The sequence below is a fragment of the Protopterus annectens genome, chromosome 14.part0 (assembly GCF_019279795.1).
Source record: "Protopterus annectens isolate FY-2018-M chromosome 14.part0, PAN1.0, whole genome shotgun sequence".
Lineage (NCBI taxonomy): Eukaryota > Metazoa > Chordata > Ceratodontiformes > Protopteridae > Protopterus > Protopterus annectens.
This window is the reverse complement of record NC_056748.1, coordinates 513,429,545-513,457,154: the sequence shown is the minus strand read 5'-3', so window position 1 is coordinate 513,457,154 and position 27,610 is coordinate 513,429,545. Positions and strand designations below refer to the sequence as shown.

General features: G+C 38.6%; 1 protein-coding gene across 1 annotated transcript in view; it reads left to right on the top strand.

Annotated features, from left to right (window-relative positions):
• Nucleotides 1–27,610, top strand: part of ARMH3 (armadillo like helical domain containing 3) — a 2,648,735-nt gene that overhangs the window by 2,087,517 nt on the left and 533,608 nt on the right. The window contains exon 19 of the mRNA XM_044055591.1: nucleotides 17,116–17,198. Coding sequence (XP_043911526.1) covers nucleotides 17,116–17,198 — 83 coding nt within the window. The remainder of the gene's footprint in view (nucleotides 1–17,115; nucleotides 17,199–27,610) is intronic.

Genomic DNA, 27,610 nt, shown 5'->3' with positions numbered 1-27,610 from the left:
CAAATATTTTCATAAATTTCTTTAAAAATCTACCATCATTTGTTATATTTTCCCTTCTGGGCCAACCCAGACACATCTTCACTGCTGCAAATCAAATTCCAGTCCCCTCTTATAAGTAATATTCCTTGCTAAAAGGTGATTATTTCTCCCAGAATTTTCTTTATCTCTATTATAGAAGTTTACGGTGGAATACAAATACATGCCAGTGTAATCCCCCTTCCTTCCCAGTACCCTTAGTACTAGAAATCTACCTTTATTGTCCTTTTTGTCCTCTCTTCCTCTGGAAGTACTCCTCTCTTCCTTTTCCCCAGGTATTCTGCTGATTAACCATCCTGAAAAACCTTTCTTTATCAAATTCACATTTAGTTCATTCTAATTGTGTCTCCTGTAGCATAGCTATTTGCACTGTACTTTTTTAGTATAGTTCACTATTCTTTCTTTTTTGTGTTTATCTGTGATATCATTAGTGTTAAAAGACATCATAGAAAACATATTCTTGAGAAATTATTCTCACCTTTTATGTTCAACAGTTTTTGTTAAATGTCTAGTTCCAGCTTTTGTGTTACATGCATGTACTGTTTGGCAGGTTAGTCTTTTATACAGCTGTTCCTTGTCATCTCCATTTGAGCCTATGTCATATCTTACAGAACTTTTAGTTTTATTGAAAACCATCAATCAGAAATGCACACACACACACACACACACACACACACACACACACACCAAAACCTCTTAACTTAATAATAACTTGAAAAACTATGTACATCTTCAAATATTGAAATATTGAACAAATGTTCGAAACTGACAACCACACACACAGACATCAGCTGACTTAAAAGAAAGGTTATCTATGCTAAGACAAATGGTACAGCCTGTGGTTCTGTTAAGTGCTCTCTGTTTTTTGGCTTATGTTTATAGCTCCATCAGTTAGGAAAACACTTGAATGCTTTCAGAAAACATTTTCTCCATGCCTTTTCTCTCTATAAGATTGTCTGCTAGAGACAAGAGAACCAGACACAAAATTGTTTACTGGAAAAAAGCCGTATAATAATCAATATTCTTTTTCACTTACTTGCTTTCTCTTAAAACTTGTTACTAGATTAAGCTAATGGACTTAACCCAGGTGTTCCTCTATGAAAGAATATTTTTCTTTTGTCATGCTCTTTTAACCACATCTTTTTTCACATTGCAGTGCCTTCATTTCTTAAAGCTGAACAAGGAGAAAGAAAGAAAGAAGGGAGAAAGAAAAAAAAGGAATGCCTGTTTACAGTAGTATCCCATGACTCTTAAAATAACTGAAAAAACTTTATAATATGCAAAGAAAATCATGAACTATTTAAATAATGCTATTAAGAAAAAAAATGTTTTACTTATAGTTAATTTTCTCCCTCCTCCTCCTCCCCTCTCCTGAGTATGTTTCCAAACATTAATGACATGAAGTAGGGCATATACGTTGAGTCCCCCTACAGGTTTAACAAAGTCCAAAGAAATCCAGTTTTTCCAGATTTTACTGTTCTGTCATGTTTCACAAATATAATTATTGCTTTGTAATCCCACACTTGTTAATTTCCAAGTTACTGATTTTATTCTACAAATGCTAATGACAAGAAGTAGGGCATATGCTTTAGAGTCTGCTCCAAGTGTAACAAAGTCCAAGAAAGTCCAGTATTTACAGATGATGTTCTTCTATTCCTGTTCATCTCCATCTCCCAAACCTTGTATCTGCTCCATTTTCAACATACTCTCAGTTTTTTCTAGTCAGTTCCTGTGCTTTTTTCCCCTCTCTCAAGCATTTTCTGTTGAAACACTGTAAAAGGTTTCACTACACAGTCATTCTGTGGTCTTTATTACAAGAACGAGAAGCATAATATCCTTGTGTTTCACAGCTCACTTTTTGTTGGGCAAACTTTTGTATTTCTTCATTAGCATGTACTTTATCAAAAAATGATTTTGTTCTTCCAGGGAAATATTTTGAAGATAGCTGAGTAAAGCAGTTTCAATATCATGTCTGCTTTCAGCATTCCCTGAATAACAGAATAAATTTACTCCCCTTCTGCCTAGAGTACAAAGAGTAGTCATTCTCCACAAACACTCTGCTGTCTCCTAATTTTAGTACTTTGTCCTTCTGCTGCATTTTTGTTATAGTCAAGTCCTTCTGCTGGTAAGATTGCATCTTTACTTTTAAAAGTCTATGTTGTTTTCTCATAACCAGGCTTGGAGCATACACATGATGTGCCCTGTTAATTAACAATTCCAGTTGTGGAATACTGGTCTAGTTGCGTATTTGTGCTTTCATAAAATTAATACAGTTCTGTTCCTTCCGGCTTCTTGGGTAGAGCAGAAAATGTCAGGTTTTCCCTACATGTTCTGTCCTCAAATTCTATTATTTTTTGAAACATCTCTTCTTGTGCAGTCTCATATTCATCCAACCTTTTCCTCATTTTGACCTCTGGGTTTTATAGTTTTATCTCATTTGAATATATGTTTAAAGTTTCTTCCATTTTTCCAGCCTTTTATTATTTGAGTTGATATACTCCATTAGTTTTTCATTTTTATGCTGAACAACTGCAGTACTTTTCCCAGTCAGTGTTTTGTCATCTCCTCCTGTACCTTATTTTCCTTCAAGTCCTCTGTATTTCTTTTTTCCTGGCACCCAGGCAGTGCACTTACTAGCCAGTTACTGAAATTTACCCAGAAATCAAGGGCCACTGTCTTTCTCTTTTAAGTTTCTGTTTTCACACTGGGAGAGCTAGAATTCAGCTGTTACTCAATGTGCAGCCATCTTGAAAGTCCTCCTTTAACAGACACTATTGATCGTAGACAAATAACATGTTGCATTTTTCAATGGATTAAAAACAATTAAATTCGTTTTACAAGTGCTGCTGTTCATGTTAAAGCAGCAGTCGTAATTTTGCTGTTGATTAAAAAAATATCCATTGCTTTTTTAAGTGTTGTTAATCATGACTTGGCAACATAACACATTGCTGTTGACTTAAAACAGATGACATTGTTTGACAAGTATTGCTGATCATGGAAAACAACATGCAGCATCTTTCTGTGGATTTAAAAATGAGCACCAGTAGTCAGAGGGAAACAATTTGCAGAGAGCGTAAAACTTACTGTGACTAGCACATAAGCGAGTAATCTTGTGATATGGATTGAAAAGTAGCACATTGTACCTGAAAGCAAAGCCTCAGCAAGAACATGCTTTTTTAAATAAAAAGTTCTTTTGTGCTTTAAGAGTTTTAACTAATACTGGACTTTAACTAAAACCCTTTAACAGAGGTAGAGAAACCCTTTAACAGAGGTAGAGAAATCAGTTTTGAAAATCTGCTTCATTTGCAGACTTGTCTCACCAATGTGCTGGTCTGTTTATTGAGTCAGTATGTTACAGTCACTTATTTATTTATATTTTATTTTATTTTACTTTTGTTAACCGGAAAGTCTGACTGGACACAGGTCCTTTTTCAGCGGAGGTCCGGGGAGAAAAGCTCCAGGAATAGTACAGGTTAGGATTTAATTACATCTACTACAATCAGCATGCAATAGTAATACAATACAATCCAGCATGCATTAGTCAAATATTAACTTCATTTTAACAGTACAATATACAGGTATATTATAGACTCATTTCAGCATGTGGTAGGCAGAGCTATACATTTTGGTAGTTCATTTCAGCATGTGGTAGGCAGAGTTTTACATTTTTGGTATTTGGTTAATAAGCAGTACAATGTCAGATATTAACTTCTTGCTATTAGGACTGTATGCAAGTTTGTTTCAGAGTCATTTCAGTATATTGTTGGCAGAATTTTACAATTACTGGCAGTATGTAAATCTGCAGTGCATTGAGAGATTGAGAGTAGTACAGTGTTGGGAACAAACAGAACAAGAGTTTTATGTAGCAATGGTGGATTAGAAGTTGCATGGTATCTGAAAGAAAAGGAGCAAAAGATTTTAGTAGGAGTACGTGGCACAGCGGTAGCATTGTTGCCTCACAGCAAGAGGTTCTCCCGTTCGATTCTCGGCTGGAGTGCGGGGAGTGCCTTCTGTGTGGAGTCTGCATGTCCTCCCCGTGGTTGGGTGGGCGTTCGAAAGACATGTGTAAATGGGTGTGCCTTCGTTGAAGGTTTAATGTCGAGCTGGCACCTCGGCGTTCATGAAAATCTACTGCCAATCATTAGCGGACCAGAGTTCCGCTGTGGTGACCCCTAACTGGGAAAAGCCGAAAGACAACAACAACATTAAGAAAAGTCTGTGTGCTTTGGGGTAAGCAGGTCTAACTTGCATAACTAGAGGTAGTAATAGTTATACTTAAAGCAGCACCAAAAGGATTTAAAATTCCTGTGCTATGTTTGCAAGCCAAAATGTGTAATGGACTCAAAATTATACCTGACTAATACCCCATCACGTTCCAGTTTGGAAACTATCCTTCTAGACATATGAAGAAGGCTAGACTTCGCAGATTGATAGTCATGAAAATGCAGATTTTCTTCTGATTTTGAGTTTTTTTTTCATGGAGTGATCTTCCCAGCAGCATTGTTGCTTTCTTGAAAAGTGAAATTAATTTCCTTCAGGTTTGTTATATTTTGTGCTACTCCAAAAACATAAGAAGGTGTTCAGTTTAATTTTGATAGCATGCTTTTTGACTGACTAAATCTGCTTCATGCTTGAACATAGTGTGAGAATGCTGAACCTGCCTACCTGGTTGCTGAGTCTGGAGCATAAGTAAGATAAGGAATATTGTTTAATGTTTCTACAAGTTCTACTGGGATCAGGAAATGGCCTACCAGATCTGCTTTTGCATTAAAGTGAAAGAGGAGTTGACATTGTAGACAGCATGAGAAATGGTTGGAACTCTTCCCTTGCAAATATGTAAAGTTTGACAGTCCATTCTTGCTTTCCAAGTTATGACAGTAATATTTCACTGCATAGGTTTCTTTTTATGGCATTTGTGCTTTTGCTGAGCTGGTAGAAAGATGGTAGCACTGCTGGATGTGGCCTGACCTTTTTACAGTGGTATTCTCCATACATGACCACTCTTTCAGGTTCATCTATCTTCTTGGTATTTGAAATTCATCTTTGAGAGATTCATGCTGTAGTCTTGAAAGGACTTGGCATGTTTTTTACCATTTGCATTGTTTTACTGTTGTTGACTGACTGACTACCTGCAAAGAGTCCCTGAGTTCCATGGTGTCAGGGGATAGCTTTGTATTTTAGGGATTATCGTTTGCTGCATACAGAAGCAAAGTTTATGCCATGTATGGATTCTGGATTTACTGTGCATCAGTACAGTAAGTTGCCTATCTCTTTGAAAGGGCCCATTCTGCCTAGACTTCCATGAACATGCTGTATATTTACAGAGCCTTAAAATATTGTTTGAATAGGTCAATGTCAGCTCAGACAGCAAATTAACTATTTCTCACTGTCACAGGGCTGGCAGATTGAATTAAAATATTGGTATTCAGGCATCCTTTACTCTCGTTGTGTAATCAATGCAGAAAACAGCAGCTGATATTTAGGATATGATACATGAAATTGATGTCTGATTTAGATGTTTCCATTCAATGCCATTTTGAAAGAAAACCATTAAATCTAAAGACCTACATGCTGTTGGGGCAAGCTCCACATCCCATTACTCAACGTAAACTTCTTATTGCACAGCCTTGGGGTTTGCTAAATACATTATAGTAAATTAGACACTGATGAAGTAGGTGTTGGAGGATCAACCAAATATGCTGTTGTCATCCCGTTACATTATACCTACTTGAAATGAATCACTTTTAGGAGTCGGCATCATATCTCTTTGACCTTATTTTACCTTCTCCAACCATCTTCCTCTCTCTAATTGCCTCTTCCTCATACTCTTCCATTCCTCAAGCATTACATCTTATCTAGTGTTTTCACCTCTGTCTCCTCACATCTGGAGTCTCTGATAGTTTTCCCTTAGTAGTAAGTAATACCATCTATGTTAATGATTACATTTTATATCTTCTTAATGTGTCTCACTGCTTCTTGTAAGTGTGAAATGTTTAATCCCTTTTTCATGTACATATATTTGATGTAAATGACAGTTATACCTTTTGTACTATGCTCCATCTGACAAGGGTCATTTGGCCACCTCACCTGTAGTTAACAAATAAAATAATAAAGTAAATAACATATTTTTGTCTAAAGAGCTACATGTGACTGGTGCAGTCTGAATCTTTTTCTCCTCCTTGCTGAATCCACTTAGTTGTGCCAGTTTCATGGTTCACCTAGCCTGCCTGTCAGTATAGGAGATCTGTGCTGTGTGACTTCCTTGTCTTCCCCTTCATACCTTTACTGAACATTATATTATTGTGTTAAGGTAGCAATAAGAGTATGTTAAAAATCTTGTAATGGTAGTCCAGCAAAGAGTAATTTCTCAGCAGTTCTTTGTGCAATGTTTAATTTCCACTGAACGATTATGGCTGAATACTCAAATGAGCATTCTGCAGAAGACAGATTAGTTATGTTGATGTTTGAGAGATATTGTGCATGAGTAAATGCATCTCACATTCTGAATTCCCAAAGGTACCTTTGACAGGTTCACACTTTTTTTTGTTTAAATCTCCCTGTTATTTGCTATAGGTTCATAGGTATTTTCAATGCTTGCAGTCCAGGTTGACCATTCAAGAGCCTAGCTTGAATTCCCTGCTGACCCTGGTGAAGTGATTTGGTCTAGGTCATACAGTAGAAAAATGAGAGCTGAGGGAATCAAACCCTGTACCATAGGAACTACAGCTCACAGTCTTAACCCTGTGCAGTAGCTACCAGTTGAGCTGGTTGCAACAGCCATGCCCATTCACTGCATAAGGTTGAGAGTGCGTTCACATTAATTCCCTGAGTGGGTGAAGAACATTTGCAACATGGACACCATTCAGGCATCCACATGGCATAATTTTGCCTTAATCCCCTTTTAGTGGCTTATGTGTGGTCAGTATCAAAGGCTGCAGTGTCTATAGTGTGCATACACTTTCCTGCACACACCACATCTTGACTGTCCTGTAAATGTGCCTTGGCAAAGCGAAGTATGTGCCTTGATGCATTAATGTGCTTCATTCATACCTTCCTTTAGGTGTTGAACATTCAGGTGGCCAAACCACCTCCTCATTCCCAGAATCATGAGCTGACATTAGCTGCTAACTGCCATCCCTCCACCACCCTCATGTCACTAATCCAATTCAAGTAATCTGATTGGCAGTCAAAGCTTCATCGCTTTGCACCGTGACGGTGCCACACACAGATTGGCCTCCCCTTTCATTTTCTTTGTATTCTGCTTTGCAGGCTAGAGACAAACTCTAGTGAGAGGGCCAAATACATCTACTATGAATGCTCCTTTGTTAACACAGATGTCTGTGAAGAACTTTAGGGATGATGTCTTCTTAAGGTAACTGCTGTGACAAAGCCAGTGACTATACTTTAGAAGAACAGAACTGTCAAGAATTGCTTGCTGTATTAGCATCTATGGAAGATCTAGAATTATGTTTTTTATCTCTGCAAGTTAGCTATTGTTCTGAAGGACCACGGCTGTTACTTCTCTTTTTGACGCATAATGTTTTCTGGCATTATTGTAGCCCTTGAGTATATCTGTGTGTATTGGCAGCACAGTTAAAACTCATAGCAGTTTCACTAGACCCGCTGTTGCCTCTACTTGCAACATCTGTAAATAACATACCTGTCAACCTGGAAACATCAAAAATCTGGACAAGGCCCATGAAAAATAGGTACAAATCTGTACACTGATTAGCATAAAATGTGCATACATTAAGTAACCCTGCCCGCCCCAGTGGAATTGCAGGATACCAGCTTTCAAATGCAAACTGAAGAACAGACAACCAAAATGTGGCACCAGAGTCTCCCTGCAGCCATTCCAGTGTCCCATTGCCTGGCTATTTCTTCCCATTTACCATAAGCACCAATGTGCATACTGCTTCTACAATGATTATTTGGATTTTATTTTTACATTTTATAGCACAATGCACAAGCACTAATAGACATCTGCTAAATAAAGCAATACTGTCTCACAATGAAAATAGACTTAGCATTAAAACTTCTCTGCCCTTGAAACCCACATTCATTAAAACAGCATTGAAACCCACACCGCATCCAAAGAAAATGCATCTGGCCAGTGGTGGATAAAGATTACCTTTGGGCTGTTTTCAAATCTTCGGCCCCTTGCACACAAAACAAGAAACACATGTGTTCTTTGATACACCTTCCTGACTTTATTAAATTATATTCCTTGAATGATACAGCACACTTGTTAGACTTAGAGGCTGGAGCACATTTTAAATTTGAACATTTTTCCAGTAGGCAATGAAACAAAATGCATGAACCAGTAATGCCAAAACTGTCCAGTTCAGAACATTTCCATCATGAAAGTCTACTTCCACAAACTAATTTTTATATATATATAATATATTACACCTTTACAGTCCTCTTTAAGATATATAATAAACACCATGATTGCAGCTGCTCAGAGATGAGAGCACAATCTGAGTTGTAGCAACTATGGAGAGACACTGTTTTCTTTGAAAAAGGGAATTTCCAAAAGTTAGGTGTTGTACACTGAAGGCCTTGTCACCTATACATTCAAGAAAGGGAAACAATAAATATTTCACAACACAAATATTCCAAGAAATCAGTTTCAAAACAATTTGATTGTTTTCCTCATTAATTTGGGGATTATTCTCATCTCCATGGCATGCTCAGGAAGTACAGAAAAGAATCACTACACTCACCCTGCCAAAAGGCTTAGGATGTTTATATAAAGTTTTACAAATCAAAATGCTGAAGTCAGAACATTTTTGCTAAAAAGTGCTGCATTTCAAGGAAAAATATCTGAACTTGTACAGTGTCTCTTACAGATATTTAAGAGGAGATCTTATTCAGGTATACAAGGCATTTAGGGACAGCTACCTCTGGGAATGTTTGGGGTTATCAAAAAGTACTAGAGAATTGTCAGATAACCTGTGTAGAAGATTCTATAGGAATGAGAAGTGCACTAATTGGTTCTCTGACAGAGTAGAGTAGCTGATGCTTGGAACAGACTACCAAATTAATTTAAAGCAAGTACTAGTTTAGATATTTTTAAGAACAGCATTAAGGACATTTATTATGGGAACAAGTGTTTTGGCATATTGGCAAATTAGAAGGGCTTTAATGCCCATGCTTGAAACATTTGTATGTATGTAAGTACATATCTGTGAACATGTCTTCACAAATTTCCAGTAAATAATTACATTTGGTTTACCAGATATTCATATACTATTTGATGTCATAATATTTTGAGGCACATGAAAAGTTATCTTTTTCACATCATGTTACTTTAGTAAAATATCGCCCATATGCTTTACTGTTGAGGAATTCCAATATATATTCTTCATCTTGGAGAAATAAAGTGCTAGAGAGAGAGAGAGAGCACAAGACACAGGCAACTATCAGAAAAAGGAATGTCTGCATTGACTGCCAGAACCAAATGTTATTCCTCAAAGCAGGCATTTGCCAGTCCTGTGTCTGGCTTCCAACCTTACAAAAAAGTATGTATATCTAGGCTACTTTCTCTGTGTATAACCCTTCCTGCTAATCTCTTTGAGGTTCCTATTAGAACGAAGAAAACGTATTTTGTCAAATGCGTTTTTGTTGACACACAAGAGTGAACAGGAAAAACGAAGCGACTGTTCAGCGAATTCTTTCCCTGGGAAAGAAGTTGCTTGACCGCTTTGTTCTGCACTGTAGTGTGGTCCCTTGTCCGGTATAGCTCCTGAGTGTAAATGTGCAACTGACCTTAGGTTTAGGGTGCGGGTTAAGGTAAGTGCATATGTATGAAAGTGTTTACTGTTTTTTTTGTGTTAGATGCATGGTTGAGTTACATGTGTATGTGTTTTCAGCTGTTTACTTTTGCTTTGAGGGGGTAGAATTAGGGTTAAGGTAAGTGTGTATGTGTTTGGAACTGTTTACGTAAATGTGCAAGAGTTACTGACCTTAGGGTTAAGGTAAGTGCATATGTTTTAAAATGTTAACTTTTTTTTTCTGTTAGATGTATGGTTGGGTTACGTGCATATGTGTATTCACTTGTTTTACTGTTTTTTGGGGGGTACAATTAGGGTTAGGGTACATGTGTATGTGTTTGGAAGTATTTTAATGTTTTTTTTTTGTTTTTTTTTTTGTTGGAACAGCGATTTCTTTCCCTGTGGTGTCGACATTTTCAGCTTTCACTGAAAATGTGTCTACGAAACATTTAAGCTTTCGATGTTTCAGTATAGGCCCATCTCTTTGTACTGCTTTGTGATGTTTTTCTACTGTATGAACTTCTATCAGGAAAGGATAAAAGCTGCATCATCGTCTTTGCCTTTTAACTACTACTATGAACTTCAATTTTGAATCGCCCAGTAGTTAGCTTACTTCCAATTCAGGGGTGTTGTATTGAAGATTTATGTCAGTAAGGTGTGTTTAGTTAAGTAAGTACAGTAACTAAAGGTAATTATTATTTTTTTTTCTTTTGATAAAACATCTTGTATGTCATTTTGTTTTGTGGTCTTCAAAGCAGCCGCAGTGTCAGAATGCACACAGAACCAAAATAAAGAAAAGGACTGTAGGACTACTATTGTACATTATCTAACTTACCCAGCCAAAATGGTATCAATGTATGAATCGGTAAGAAGGCATTGATCAGAGGCTATATAAGAAGATTCCTTCAACAAACTGGACACTGAGACTGCTGCCTATTTACTTGGTTTTAAATGCAAGCTCTGATGTTCACTGTGCCATTAATTTCTATCATACACACACACACACACACACACACACAAAGCTGCTTGTAATTCATTCATTTTATTCCCTTGTAACGGCACGGTGGCGACTTGTAATAATGAACCCTCACTCACCTGGCAGCAACGTTAAACATATCCCCTTCCAAATAATCCCTTGTTGCAGTAAGAGCAAGCTGCTTGTTGCAGCAGTTCAAGAAGTAAATATCCCCTCGCTCGAGAAATAAATACATATTGAAGTATTCCCTTGTTGCAGCAGTGGCAGACTCCAGTTTATTTGTAATTCCCTTCCCTTGCTCGCAAATATTCCAATATACGTACTCCTGGTGCAAGCCGGAAATGCTTACATGTCCTAGAGCTCAATTCCGACAGGCTGGCAGGCTAGCTATTCATAGAGCTGACGTCATCACGCATGTGATGACGTCAGCTCAAAAGGCCGACAATTTCAAAAAAGCTGGGAAAATCATAAATTAAGGGGTGCCACTCGGGAATTGTGGCACCCCATTATTTGGATCTCAAAGCCAGTAAAAACTGGGAAATTCGGTATGGTTGAGAGGTATGGTAAATAATCTGTTCTTCTTCCATTCCATTCAGTCATATGCAAAAATGTGAATGCTGGGCTTTGAACTTTCAGTCATTGATTGGCTTACTGTACCTTGTTCAGTTAATAAATGCAAAACTGTAACTGGGGAGATATGACACTGGTTATTCCAACAGCAGTACAGTGTGGCTTGATTCTTTGCTATATAAGTAAGAATCTTGTGTAGCAGTGTTACAGGGTTCTGTTCATGCCCCCACCCCAAAAATCCTTCCTTGATCTAACTTCCCCTAGTAAGTCTGTTCCAGCCTGCAAAATGTTCTTTGTCTGATTTCTCTTTTTTAGTACATCTACTCTAAACCTGTTTGCAAATTAACAAAACTCATTGATGTCACTTTTTTCCAGACTTCAGGACAAATCTTGCAAGTGCATGTGTACATTGTACGTAATGTAGGAAGTAACAAAAATAACTAACTTAATGTCCCACGTCATAAATCTTATACATGGTACAGATCTGTCCTGTCATTTAGTGTGTATACTGTTCTCTTCTGTTTTGTTGTGCAGATGAACTCTGAAGGAAAGGCTCAGCCTTTATTCTATGAAAGCTCCTTTGTTAAAACTAAGACTCTAAAATTGTACAATTTAGTCAGTCTAATAATATAGGGTTCTGTTCCATTCTACTCAGGACTCATTAAATGGCCATTATGTCGGTATTTGGGGTGGCATTATAGTTCTCTGTTTATAATTTCTGGCTATGTCTGAAAATGGTCTAGCTGTAGTCCAACGTACCTTTCTGGCTATTAAATGTTAAAATAAAAATAAATAAAATACCCCCCACAGTACAGGCTGTGCAGTAATTTTGGTGAAGGGCTGGCCTTGAGCTGGATATGCCTCAGGACTTGCCATTGAGTAGAATTGTATTTATTTATTTTTTTATAGTGATGCTGCAGATACAAAATGCTAATTGCTGTGGTTAGCCCCCTGTCACAAGTTTAAAGTATACAGCCATAACACTAGCAGCATGTGTATCAGAGAACACGACTGGAGGAGGGGAAGAACAGAGCAGCTTTGGCTAGCTTAACTCCTTCAGGGGTTGAGTGTGGAGTTCGCAATGGTTGCTGCATTGCAGCCCCTGATTGAGACCTTTGATGCACAGTAAGAACTCAATGCTACCAGGATTTCTATCAATAGGTCATTGCATATGTGCCTATGTAGAGATTGTGATGGCAGAATTATACCCCACAGCCCTTAGTGTGATGGCCCAAAGGTCAAATACCTGGAAGAGAAGAAATGGACTGGTGGGTCATAGAGCTGGGTGCTTTCAGAAACCAAAGATCAACAGAGAAGGGGATTTGTAAAACAAACAAGAAAAAGTGTAACCAGACACTCTATGCAGCCTTCGGACCCATATTGAAATGCAGAATAACCTATATTTGATGCTTTTGCATATAAATTACGATGATTGCTTTCTACTGCCAAGCACTATAGTGTAATGAAGCCAAGATCTCCCTGTTTAGAGCTCTTATCGTGAAGGAAGAAGTAGGTTAGTGAGCATTTGGGGTGGGAGGCTTCACTAACCAGAGGTCATTTGGAAAGGGGATATAAAAAGTGTTGATTTTATGTTTTCCCTTAATCACAGCTGTCTAGTAAGAGGAACACATGTAACAGTTTACATTGCATATCAGTAGAAGGAGACTGTGAGCCTGTGTATTGTGCATGAGTGTTGAAGCTAACCTCGGGTATTCTGCACCTTTCATCCCATCTATCCAGGAATCGTCTGCTGCTTAAGGACCCAGCTCTCTTAACGTCTACCACCCATGCTGCTTACCTCTTTTGTGAAACATCTGGATTAAATAGCGATCCTCTGAACTGCTTGTTACTTTCCCTCCTTCCTGCTGTTTTATTCTTTTTGTGTGTTATATACCTGTATACCTACCCATTTCTTTCTCAATTTCTACCAAAATATGTTGATTTCCTTCACTATCCTCCATCTTAGTCACCTTCATCTACACCTTCTTCATTATACTGACCTCTGATTTCCTGTAACACCTCCTTAACTGTACATGTTAATCCATTTATAGACTGAGCAGGCCTCTTAAAGGGACATTATCACCTTTTGACCCCTCAGCCCCAGATATCGACATCAGCATGCAGCTTTTCTGTAGCACAGTCTTTTCACTCTGCGCATCATGAATTAGAATTTCTGTAATAGCCCTTGTCTTATTTATTTATTTGTTTGCTTATTTTCTGGATTCCTGTCTGAGTGCAGTTGGATGTTCTGACTATTGCTGACATTCTCTAGAAGCAGCACTTTACATTTGAATGGGCTCACAGGTTCATAGGTGTGTACTAGGCTAATGGCCCTGGGGTCTTTACAAGCCTAGCCATAGGATTACCCTGGCATAGTGCCACCCGACCTTAGTTCCCAGTGCCTCTGTCGAGTAGAGCCACTGGAGTTATCCCAGGGGTGAATTTTCTGTTTCCCATCCACTCATCAAGATTTCTCTTGAAGAGGGTCAGCGAGGTGCTCCGCTAGTCATGAATGGGAAGTCTATTCCATAGCATGGGCAGTCTCTGGGTTATGAACCTGTCCCTCCAGCATGTTCTGTTAATTGTGGTAATGAGGTTGAGGTCTCTGGAGCATGTGGTGCGGAGGGATTGGGATTTCTTTAGCTGTAGCATTTCTAACAGAGCTGGGTCAAACATGGCTTTGTGTAAGTCAAGTAGAGATTGCCTCTAAGTAGGCGATATGAGACAGAGAATAGTTGGAGTTTTTTGAGTCTGTCCATATAGGACAACTGTTTAAGGCCTAGGTCTTCTTTGTGAGGTACTTTTGCGGCCTTTCCAGTTGTACGTGTCTAGTGAGGTACATGCCAAATGGGGCATTGTACTCAATGATTGGCCTAATGAGGGAAGAGTAGAGGGAGACAATGACCTTTTTCTTCCTGGATGCAAAACCCTTAGTAATGAAATGTGCCACATAGAAGGACTTTCTGACCACAGTGCAATGTGGTGATCAAAAGAGAGGTTGCTGTCAACCTGTGTTCCCAGATCTCTTATAATGCCTTCTGTGTTCAGTGGACTATCATCAATGTGGTAATTCATGGGAACTGGGTTTTTCCAAAGGGGATGATGACACATTTTTTGGCATTGAGCTTAAGGCCATGGTTCTGATGCCAGTCGTTTGTCTCAGTGATGCCATTCTGTAGGATGTCAACAACATTTGGGGAGTTATTAATAGCTCCCAACTTGCAATCATCTGCAAACTTTGTCAGCCAGAGTCCCTTCATGCTCTCCTGGACTTCAGAGAAGTAGACACCAAATAGGAGAGGACCCAAGACCGAACCCTGTGGGACTCCACTCGTGACTAGTTGGCAGTCTGACTTGGAGTCAGCTACTTTCAAACTGTGGGTTCTGTCTGTGAGCTGGTTTGCAACCCACCTAATGATATAGAGGTTGATGCCAAGCTTAGTGAGTTTTTCTATGATTCCTGAGTGGGGAATGGTATCAAAGGCCTTGGCCAGATCAAGGTAGGCTGTATAAACCACCTTGCTTTCATCCACAGCTCTGGTGACGACTGACTCAAAGAAGTCAACCAAGTTGAGCAGGCATGATCTACCCTTCACAAAACCAGACTGTGTGGGATCCAGAGTTTGGAGATTCCTTATAGCCTTGTTTATTAGGTCTATGATGATGTGTTCCATAGCTTTGCATATCAGACTCGTCAGGCTAATGGGGCAGTAGTTCCCAGGGTCTGTAGTCGCTCCTCCTTTGTGGAGAGGGATGACTGTAGCAGTGCACCATTCGGTAGGGGCAAAGCCTGAGGGTGAGGCTGTGATTGAACAGGGCACACAGGTGAGGTGCCAGTTCACTCTGTAGTTCATGTAGAACACAACCAGGGATATTGTCATGTCCCACCGAAGCTGTATTCTTGGCCTTGGACAACTCTGTTTTAACCTGTGCAGCAGTAGTACTGGATGCCTGACAATCTACTTGTATTGTGATTGGTCCTTTGTGGGGGGAGAGAGGGGTAAAGTTGGCACTGAATCTGTTGGCCAGTATACTGGCAATATCTGTTGGCTTGGTATAGGAGGTATCATTGTGCAGTAGCTCAAATCTGGGTATTGCCGTGGAGATTCTTTGCATAACTATAGAAGGCCTTGTGGTTGTCTTTACTATTTGCTGCAATTCTGTTTTCATAGCTAGCTTTCGAGTATTTGATGAGGGATCTCAACTTTTTGTTGAAGCTGCTAAGGGAGTTTTTCCAGTCTTGGGACTTCACCTTATTTTGCATCAGTTTCCTCCTTCTGTTGTAGAGTTTGTTTATGGCAGGGGACCACCAGCCTGGCTTCCTTTTTTTTGAGGAGACTGTCTTGGTTCTGTTGGGTATGGTGAGATCCATGCATTTGAGTACGTGTTCGTACAGTGCATTGGTGTATGATTCTGTGGTCACGCGACTATTCTGCATTCGCATGGGTGCCATGAAGTTGTCCACCTCTGTTTTTAGGAGCCCAAAGGGTAAAAGTTAAGAGCCGCTACCTTTTCAGATATTCAGAGTTGGGACATTTTTACAGAGTTACAAATTTTTTCTGGAGAAACCCTGTTCACAATGAATGCAAAGGACTGGGTTTCACTTTATTACCAAAACTGAAGTCTACTGTTGTGGAATTGTAGCGGTTTCTGTTTTGTATCTTGTGAAATGTTTCATCTGTAGAGTCATATTTTTCTATTGCAGTTGAAGGAAAGAATATATCCCTTATCTTGAAACAATAATACATTTGCTGTTTTTCTTGTTCTCCGTTCCATGCAATGAGGTTAGAAACACAGTGAATAGAGTATAGTAGAGAGTAGATTATCCGAATGTCCATTATCTGAAACATCAGTTATCTGAACCCAGTCTTCCAAAGTTTTTGAGTAGGAAAAATCATAAAGTCTGAATATGTAAACGTTATTCATATTAGCTTGTGCATGTTTTTTTGAACTTGTAGCCTGCTTGCATGTGAAAAATATTCTTTATTGAGTGCAGAAAAAAACAGTTTTTAGAAGTTTTTATCTAGTTCAGTGCATGTTTGATTATCCGAACAGTTTGATTGTCATAACTGTCCTTGGTCCCAGTTAGTTCAGATAATCAACTGTCTGCTGGCGTTACAACTGACTGCTGTGGTGACACTACCTGATACCCTGTTACCCTCTGAGAAGTCTGTCCTGTTGCCTTCTCCTCCCTTTTGTCTAACCAGTTCTATCTTCATCCGTAATCCATACATTTTTTTCTCTACATTCCCATCCCTCATTTGTACAGAGAGCCTGTGACGCATGACAAAATTGGAGAATTTGCAGAGGTCTAGGCAGATTCCATCCACAAGTTTGCCACATTTTGCCTTCCATGTGACATAACCATGGAACTGGATCAAATTGCTTTACCCAGATTTTTCCTGTTGTGATCCCTTCCCGGAACTAAATGAACAGACCACTCTACCCCAGAACCATGTATGTGTCAACTACAGGTCTGCTTCCATTGTTTTGCCCACTGCTGAAATCAGGCTTTATGGCATGTAATTTACTGAGCTGCCTCTTGCTTCATGCCTGTAACTGGGCCAGCTATCTGCCTCCATTTCCAGAGGATCTTCCATCCCGAAGCTTTGAGTAGTGCTGTCAGACGTTTACACTTGAGTATAGCAGTAGTCTATGAACCATGTTATTTTTTTATTAAAATCAGACTTCATTTAACTTTTTTAGTTAATATTAATCCATCAAAGTAATGTAAACTTTTGTCTTCTTTAATTTCAGCCTTTATCAGTCTTTTGAAGTTTTTGATGTCCAATGAGACAGGTCTGTTGGCAAAGCACAACATCTTTACTTTAACGTTGATGGTAAGGACCACTGTTTTTTCATATACATTTTTGCAGTGTGACCATATAGTCTTGACAGTACACATGAATCCATTTTATTTTTGAATAACTAAGTTGTACTAAAAGATACACACCAGAATACTGAATAGAGAAAGTGAGAAAATGTCTTTAGCTGTTTACTGTACAAGAAAATATCCTTGTTTATCATATATCTGTATGCTTCTGCCCAGGAAAACAAAATACACTGCTCTAACTTTGTGGCATCAAGTTATGTTAGTTTGATGAAGCTTTTCTGATCAAATCTTTTAAAGAAAAAATAATGGGACATAATCTAGTAATGCAACTGTGGGAAATGTCTTCAGTTAAGAAAATGTAAAAGTTTTGGCTGTGACAGCTGAAGTTTTAAAATGTATGTACGAACAAATTTGTTGATGTAGATATTTACCATACATGGCAACGTGCTTTGCAGGAATACATGGCTTCCCAATACAGACCATTGTACAGATGCTGCCGGTCATGTACTCAACAACAGTACAGCTGGTTAGATGCAAGTTAGGTTTAAACAAAGTACAGACAACTGCATGTGCTACTTTAAGCTTCTAAATGTAGTATCTCAAGTGGTGGAAGATGACCATTTACTGATCTTTCTTCTATATCAGTTAAGCAAAAACAATGCTTGGGCATGTCTAATTTCAGAGTTCCACAAAGGTATTCCATTTCAGATTAGCTACTGCAGGTAAATTTTTTCTTCATTGTTATGTGTGGTCATTGTATCAATAGTCACATTTTTTTTCTGAGTCATGTACAATTTTCTAAAAATAAAAACAGAAGGAAAAGCAAAGGCATAGTTGAATTGTAAAGATATGTATTGCACAGACAGTGAACTGTAGAAGTAGTACCGTTGTGCCAAATTCTAGACAGGAACATTTCATATCCAGCCATGTATCATTAAAATGATGATCATACCTCTCAAACTCTTGCTGTAAGAATTCTGGCTAAAGCCAAAAATAGCAGGAGGACAAAGGCCCAAAATTAAGGACAGATTTGAAATGATGCCCTTTAAACCTAGAACTCAAATGTTTGTCATTATTTAGTGACTGCAGTCCTCAATGACTTGGTAGAGAAAAAAAGACAATTTTTTTGAGGAATACACCAAAAATATCAGGCAAAAATCTGCATAGGGTTGCCACCTTTTAAGAGGGCTAAAGTGGGACATGAGAATGTGGCCAATATGACAATGGCCACACTCTCTACCATGACATCGCCATTGCAGCGGTGAAGGAGATGCAGTTAAGGTACCACTAAACATGCCCCCAATTCCTCCAAAATATAAAGTTATAAACATTTTCACTTTAAAGTACTTCTTGCAAATCATCACTAAAAAGCCACTCTAAAATAAATTATAATGCATAGTAGACCCTCACAGACCCTATTTACCTGTGAACAAATCAGTTAGAAAATAAATAATAAACCTATAGCACTAATTTACCCAGCACAAAGATGCAATAAAGAATATTTATTTATTTATTTAACATTTGTTTACCTGGGTGGTCTGACCGGGTCTACAGAACCCATTTTCAGCAGAGGCCCGGGGAGAAAAGCTCCACATACAGTACAATACAAATAATGTATAAATCAATACATTAAAAACTACATTAGAAATACTATACAAACAATAAGTTGAAAGAAAAAACTGCTACAAGATGTTGCAATATATTAGTACACATCTAGACAACTCTATACAGTTAAAACATTACAGACAATAATTGTCACTCTCACTATACATGATGTAGATAGTATCCAAAAAATAGTACGTAGGGGGTGCAATGTGTGACATTGACTGTTATAGTACAAGAAAAATAGAATATTAGTTTCAGTTGGGAAAATAGCAGCCAGAAAGTTAGTGATGCAGATAGATAATGAGAGAGTTAAGAAGAATAGAAGCAATAAAGCCTGAGCAGTAGCTTAAGGATATGGCATAGAAGCAGAGAAGGAGTTAGAAGAGCCTTAGGATCTTGCAGGCTGTGAGGGATTGAAATGTGACAGAAGAGGAAGACCTGAGCATTAGGCAGGCTTTATGCAGGAACAGAGCCATGTATTATTGAGATGATTTTTTAAAGAGGCTTTGAAATGGGTTAGGCCAGGCATAGACCTGGTTAGCTAGAGGTAGTGAATTCCAAAGTATAGAGACAGAGTATGAATACAGTGTGTGACCAGGTTTTCTTGTGGGTTTTGAGATAGTCAAGAGATTTTTGTCTTCTGATCGTAGGGATTGATTTGGTGTGTAAGTTGTGACTAGATTGGCTAGTGCAGGGCAGGCAGTAGTCTTGAAAATAAGGTTGTGTAAGTTGGATAGCTGAATAAAGGCAAGTTGGTTGGGGAGTTCAAGCCAGTTTAATTCTAGGAGTGGTTTAGAGTGGTGTGTGTGATATTTAGAGTGGTACTTGCGTATTATTGCAACCACATTTGTTCTGTTGTGTAATTCATTATGTTTACAAGACGGCTGTATGTGTAAGTGTTACGGGCCGTGTAAACTCCGAATTACCTTTGTTTCAATTTTCTTGTTCAAGTGGACCATGAAGAAGAAAGGAAAGCGGCCTTTTTGCAGAAGAGTACGAGAGGGACACCGTTTGTCATACATCGCGTTTTTTCACAAAGAATGACAGCATCCAACCATGTGCTGTACTAAACTGACCAGTACAGCAGGGGATCTGGAAAATGAAGCTCCTTGCAACCCTTTTTTTGATACTTACTACTACAAAAATTGGTTGTGTACTTTACAAACACTTACTAGCTGTTCCTTGAACAGAGAAATACCTTTCCTGGTGTTGTCATAGGCAGTCCCCACTCCGCAGTGCTGTTTCACTTTCACAACTGAAAACAGCATTCCTACAGGAAAACGAATGCTTGAAACACTTGCAAATGCTGATGATAATCCTTAGAAATGGGCCAAAAAGTTTACATTACTTTCAGAAATGGCATACATTACAACATGACACTATGCCAAAAGAAGTGTAAATCCCTGATTCCCAGTGTAGACTCCTACAACGGAATAAAACGTCCGTTACATATCCCTTACCATCAAGACGTCAACAGGTGATACCAGGGTGGGTACTTCGTGTCATTTTGTAAGGTCTGCCATTTCAGAAAGTCATTTAAACTTTTTGGACATTAGTAAGGACTTAGTAGCTGGCTGAAGTGTTTCAGGCAGTCATCTGTCTGCATGTATGCGCTCTTCACAACCGCAAAAATATTGTTGCGATAATGCTCAAGTACCTTTAGAGTTTGTGGCAAACTTGGCAACTTTGTTGTAGCACTGTTTCAACTTGCTTAGGGTAAAGATTTGTAAGCTAGTTAAGATAGGGGCACCATAAAGAAGGGAGGGAAGTAAAAATGTTTTTGCATGGGTATAGTTTTGGTTGCTGCAGTAAAGAAATGTTTGTTTCTATATAAGAGTCCCAGTTTTTGATGAGTTTTCTTTTTATTTTGCTGTATATGGGGGTCAAATGAAAGTTTATTGTCAATGATAACACCTAGACATTTGGTTTCCTGCACTATTTGTATGACAGTGTTGTCAGATGCAAGGATGTTGAAATGATCAGTGACAGAGGAGGTGTTTTGGGGATGAAAGAGTACTAGTTTTGTTTTTTGAATTTTAAGTGTGGCAGATGTAATAAATGCAAGTATATTCTTACGTCAGGAAATAGGATTAAATTATGGAAATAAATTATATTTATTAGTAGACATTATGATTGCTATAGCAGAAATGTGGTGTATTTAGCTAAGTGCAATCAGTGTCCGGCATTTTATATTGGAAAAACCTGTCGTACACTTAGAGAAAGGATAGGGGAGCATTTGCCTGGACATTAAACATATGAAAAATACTAATGCACTGGCAAGACATATTAAGATAAATATAGGTCACGAATTCCAATTTTGTATTATTCAGTAAGTTATTAAGGATGATCAAGGGCATATATTGGATGTCCATTTAGATATTAGTGAAACGAAGTGGCAAATAAGGTTAAATGCCACTAGTTATCCTGGAATTAATGACCATATTAGTTTAGCCCCATTACTAAAGTTAAGATATATACTGGGCTAAAATTTCTGCCATAAAATTTGTTTTTATCTAGACATTTTGTAACTTATATTCTTGGATTAAGAAATCAAATTATTTTATTATTCATTTTGTACTGATTTTATCTTACATATTTTATATGTTTATTTTTATGTAATGTTATAGTATGTTTTTATTCATAGTTTTAGCTTATATATGTTTTTAGGCATATGTATGGTCTGATGGGTATGTGTCTTTAATTTTGTGGGAGTGTAATTAATCAATTAACCTGGGAGTGTTATAAAGGGAAGTGGTTTCAGTATGATGTGTTAGTTCTGATGAAGTCTGTATAAGTTCAAGACGAAACCTAGGTCAACTTGTCTACAACTGTGAATTGTGTGTCTAATAAATGGTATATTTGAGAAGTTCCTTGGTTGGACTGATTTGGACTGATCGAGTTTCCGTGTAAGAATATTAGTACTAGTTTTGTCTCTTTGGATTAAGAAAGAGTTGGGCATTTCTTAGCCAGGATTTTACTTCAGTAAAGGACTGCTGAGTTTTTGAAAGTAGTTCTGCTAGTGATTGAGCAGTGCAGGTTATGGTGGAATCATCAGTGTACTGAATGAGGGTCCCAGGGTGAGAGGCAGTGTGAAGGTTGTTTGTGAAAATGTTGAAGAGTAGAGGTACTAGGATGGAGTCTTGGGGGACTCCAGTAGGGTTGTGGAGGAAGGGTGAGAGTTCATTGGCCCATTTCACTGCTTGTTTGCAATCCTTGAGGTAGCTCTGAAGCCATTTTACTGTGTTATGTGAGAAGCCTAAGTTATACAGTGTGTTCAAAAGTAAGGGGGTGAGACACTGTGTCAAAGACCTTGGAGAGATCAAAGAATACTGAGGCTGTATAGCATCTTGCATCTGTGGCCCTGTTCATGGTATCTGTAAAAGATAATAGAGCTGTAGCTGTGCTGTGGCTAGGTCGGAAGCCATGTTGGGTTTTGGTTAAAAGATTATTTTGCAACAGATATTGCATTACTTGCTGATGACTACCTCTCTCGAGAATTTTAGATATAGGTGACAAGATGGATATAGGACAGAAATTGGATGGATCAAAGGTGTTGCCTCCTTTGTGGCTGGGGGTGATATGAGATTGTTTCCGTATGGTAGGTACTTCTGATTGGATAGACAACTGAGCAGCCAGTTTGAGGTAGTATGGGGGTTGTCAGCTGAGGCAGAGCAGGGTTTTAGTTTTTGTAGCAGTTTCTTAATGGTGTCAGTGGGTATGGGCTGAAATGAGAATGGGGTTTGTATGACATTTTGTTGAGTGGGGGGGTTAGTAATGACAGGGTGAGAAGTAGTTGATGGCCTGGGGTTTGTGTCAGAGTAGGTTGCGGGGTTGTCCAGCATTAGAGGTCTTAGTAGGTCCGAAATTGATTTTATGAAGTGCGTGTTAAAGTTTTCAGTTATTTGTGATGGGGGGGGAATCTGGTGATAGGGTGTGCTTTCCTTTTCTTCCAGGGTTAAGTAGAGAAGATATGGAGTGCCAACATTTACTGGGGTTGATTTTATGCTGGAGTTGAAACTGAGAATAATATGACTTCTTACCTCTGTTTATTAGTTTTGTCACTTTATTACATAGTGTTTTGAAATTAACATGATTTTGTTCACTTGTGTTTTGTTTCCAGGTTGACCAGGTCCCTTTGCTTCATCAGGTGTTTACATTCCTTAGAGAGCCATGGTGCCAAGTTCTTTCTGATTCTTTTCATGAGAATGGGAGCTAGTGTATTAAGTATGTGAAGGAAGGTCTTATTAAAGTATAGTACATCGTCATTAAGGGGTAGTTGTTTAAGGGGTGCCCAGTCTATTTCTTGTAGGAGATTGTTGAATTTATGCTGACAAAAATTAGTTGAGTTCCTAACTGATTTTATAGTGCAAACTCGTAGTTGTTGGGAGTTTATTCTAAGGGAATAAGCTAGTAGATGATTGCTTAGGGAGTTAGACAGTGTACCAGAAGAGGGGTAATTGGCAGGGTGGGATACTAGAATCTAGTATAAGGTGGATTGGCGGGTAAGATTTTTTTTGCTGTATCCTGTTGGAGCATTGATAAGCTGAGAAAAAAACATACAGATTTATAGTATTTGTGGGGGAGTTGGAAGCTATGGTTTGTCAGTCTGTATTTACGTCTCCTAAGATTATTGTTTCAGGGTTTATTGTTTGGGATGTCCAGAATAAAATATTTTCCAACACTGGTATATTGTTATCTGGTGGGATATATGTTACTGTTATGCAAATTCTTTTTGACATATTGAGGTTCAAAAAGGAGATTAGTACCTCAGCACTGGAAAATATGGGTATATTACTGGTGTAGGGTGTGATAAGTGTAGAGGGATATAGAAGTGCTATCCCCCCCTTTTTTTAGAGCTATCTCTTCTGGTTATTGCAAAGTTTGGATGCATTATTTCTGAGTCTTTTACATTGGGATGTAGCCATGTTTCAGTAAGGGATAATATGTCAGGTTGATTTTAATCAATCCAGGCATGCAAAGGGACTATTTTATTACGTATACTTCTAAGGTTAAGAGTAAGTATGTTGACATCTTTGGGGTTACTCTTGTAGTTAGGATTAGAGGGTGGGCCAGGGTTAGGATGTATGTCTCCACATTTGAGTAGATAGGTAATGAGGAATGTGTACTATGGGAAGTGTTTTTTATTCCTAGGTGAGGATACTGGTGTCAAGTGTGGTTTCTTGAATAAAATGGGAGGGTATAAGGGAAAAGCTGGGAAGAGGTACATGAGAAGCTGTGCTGTTTATTGGGGAGAGGGTTAGAGGAGGTTGTTGATGTGTATTGGTGTGGAGGGGTATGTGAAGATATAGCTGTAGTGAGGGTGAGAATTAAGAGTAAAGAGGCTGGGCAAGTTAGGAGGAGCCTGTCAACTGTGATAGTGAGTTTAGAAATAGTAAACGTGGAATTTGTGTGTTTGAATGTAGTGTATAGGGTGTAAATAGAGATTGTTATCATGTGATGTGTCCACCTGAAGGTAAGGTTGGAAATGTCTTAACTTTAGAGTGGACTTTGACAATGTGGTTAGGTGTTTTACCTTGCAGCTTGTGATAAGGATGGGTGGGGGAGATATGATTGGTTAGTAGTAAAATTATGGTGCAGTGCTAATTTGTGTGTATAGTAGAAGAGAAGGTGGTAGACCTGGAGTTAATGTAAAATAGTTTGAGGTGGTGATTATATTGTGATGGTAAAGTAGAGTAAGATGCAAAGAATTATAGTAGAGGGCATGTGAATTCAAGGTGATGGATGTAAGGGAGAGCAGATACGTTTGGCTAAATAAAAGAAAGTAAGGTGTGCATGAAATGTGGGTGTGGACAAGGTAGAGTTGTATTTAACTGGATCATAGGAACGAGGGGGAGTGGTTTGCTTAGGATAAGATTAGAGCTGCTGTGGAAGGGTGGGATATGGGGGAAGGGCAAGGGAGTGGGGTGAACAGAGCAGGAAGAGGCCCCCCCCCATATGGTTTACCACCATAAACAATCAGTGAGGTAGGATGTTCATGGATACAAAGGCAAGGTGTCTGAACTCTAAATACTTGTCTCGAGTCACAGCATCTAATTTTATAGTTATGGGCTTTTCAGTGTCTTTCCAGGGATATATTACACTGATTAGGGTGAAATATGCCAAAGCGTTAATGTAGCTTCACCTTCAGCAATATAAGGCCTATGAGTATGGGGGTGGGGATATCCTTCTAGCAGCTTCAACACTACAAAACAATACACACTAGACTTAAATTAACTTATTATTTGAGTCTTGGAGATAGCCTTACATAGATTTTACTTGGTTGGTTGTTCCTTGTGAACTTTTGCCAACTGCAGGTGAAGTTCAGCTGTGCAAGTTCTTTAGGTAGTGGGATATGGTAACCGTGACTACTGCTGCTGCAGAAATTACATGTGCTTGTTTCACTTTATGTAGAGTGAAGCAGCTGGATGTCAAGAACACTTGGGACATAGGGTAATGAAGTGACTCTGAAGTTGGCGCCACAACGGCAAATGTAGTGAGAGAACAAGCTGAGATGCAGCACATGCCCAACAGGAACACAGTCATATTCACATTATGATCAAAGCAGTACATATTCATATTTTTAAAAAAAGCTAGAGCCATAAAATGCTATTTGTGATACTTAACACTACAATCAGTCTTTGTTAGGCTAGCTGGCTTCCCTGGGCCCTGCTGAAGTGGCTAGCTGGTTGGCTGGCTCTGGCCCTGCTGGTGTGGTTAGCTTGCTGGCTCTGGCCCTGCTGGACTGGTTGGCTTCCTGCCTGCTGGAGTGGTTGGCTGGGTAGCTGAGTGGTTGACTCATACCTTTCAACCTCTTAGTGAAAGAAATCTGGAAAAAAGGGGGGGGGCAACGATCCTAAAATAGGGACAGATTTTAAATATTGCTCTTTGTTCTGCAGTGGCATAGGTAATGGATGTGGAACCAAGCAGTTTAACCGGAAACATTAGTTTGAATTCCATGTGTACATCTTTCATGTTCTATATTCCTTACAAAGACAGTTGACTATTGTGCTCTTAGCCTCTTTTGCTCAATATAAAGTGCGCTTCAATGACTATTTCAATCATTTTAAATATTTTGGGGTTGGGTTATAAACAGAGGCATCTCTGGCAGATCTGTTTCGATTCTGTTTTGAATTTACCATCCAGAAGTACTTTTTCATTTATGTAGTTAAGATCACTGCTTATAAGAGGCTTTTAATTTCCCAGATGATTCCAAGTTAAAAATTTTACAAAATCTATTTATCTCTGGTACTATTTCTTTTTAATATCAAGAAATATAATGCAGTGCATTACTGCCATAGTTGGTGAAGTCAATTCCGCAGAAGCCACACCCCATCGTTGATGGTATTCATACCTCTCAACCTCTTAGTGTAAGAAATCTGGACAGAGCCTGATAAAATGTAGGAACAAAGGCCCAAAATAGGTTCATAGTTTAAATATTGCTCTTCTAAATTTATAAAGTTGTTTGAGTAACAGGATTTGTGTTAAAATACATTTTCTGAAGGATTTGAAGTCTGAAACTCAAATGTATGTTGTTATTTAGTGATTTCATTCCTCAGATCTTCCCAATGACTTGCCAGGAAAAACAGATATTTTATGATGAATAGATCAAAAAATATAAGGCAAAAAAAAAAACTGGACATTGGTCAATGGCTGGCTTACTAGCTGGTTCTAGTCATGGTTATAAAAAAAAAAAAAAAAAAAAAAAACGAAAAGATAAAACCAAGATGTGAAGTTGTCCTATCTCACCTTCTTTCTTTACTGATGGGTTTGGAACCGATCCTTGGTTCCGACTCGGCCATTTACTAAAGCTCGAGGTCTTCAGCTAGCTCGTGGCTCACTCCCTATCCCATGATGCTGCAGGGCATTCCCCAGATCTCGTTTGCCGCTGAAACGGATCGAGCATCTGATTCTAGCTCTGGCTAAGTCAAATTGTTTTTTTTTTTCTTTACAATTTAAACACGTTTTTGAAATGTCTTGCACTGTTTTAGTAGTTTTGCTAGTTTCCGTTCCTCTACACGTCTTTATAACACTTCTTCCTTTAGAAATATAGGGTTTGTTGTTTCCGGTTTGGCCAGTGTTTTAGGCCTCAAATCCCCTATCCCTTTAATATTAGAGTGTGTTTTTACATATTTAGATGTATACATATCATAGTCTTCATACTAGTGGAGTTTAAAACTTTTAGGTAATTAATAGAGTTTTTTCTTACTTAACAGCGTGTGTTTAAGGCTTGTGTGCATGTTATTATAGATATTGAGCCCGTTTTAGTTAGAGGGCTGGTCTTTATATTACATTGTCATTAGTCTTGCATTTTTGACAGAGTGCTATTTTTCAGCAAAAGGTGTGTGCAATTGTTTGTGTGTTAATTTCTTGTTATTTCTCTGTTAGTTCAGTTTTCTTAAAGAGCTGTTTAGCCCATTTTAGTTAGAGAGCTGGTTTCTTCGGTCACACTGTGTTTATTGCTTGGGAGCCCTGCATTTACAGGAATCTTGTTCGATATGCCATTCCTTCAGTTCAAAAGTCCTGCATGAAAGAAGGACTAAACAGATCTTTAAGGGCCTACTTGTCTACCTTTTCTGAAGCTCTAGAACAGGGTCAAAGCCCTTCAAAAAAGTCAGTGTCTCCCTCTCAGAAATCAGACAAGGGTTCTAAAAGACCATCATCTGCATTGTCTGATGGATTGGAGCCATCAAAATAAGTTTCAAAAGTATTGGAGCCAGTTGAACTAGTTCGGCCTTCCACCTCGGTTCCATCGGTTTCCGAGCGGATGATGTTGCAAGTTAGGAGCAGCTCACCTACCTTGGAGCCGATTTCTCC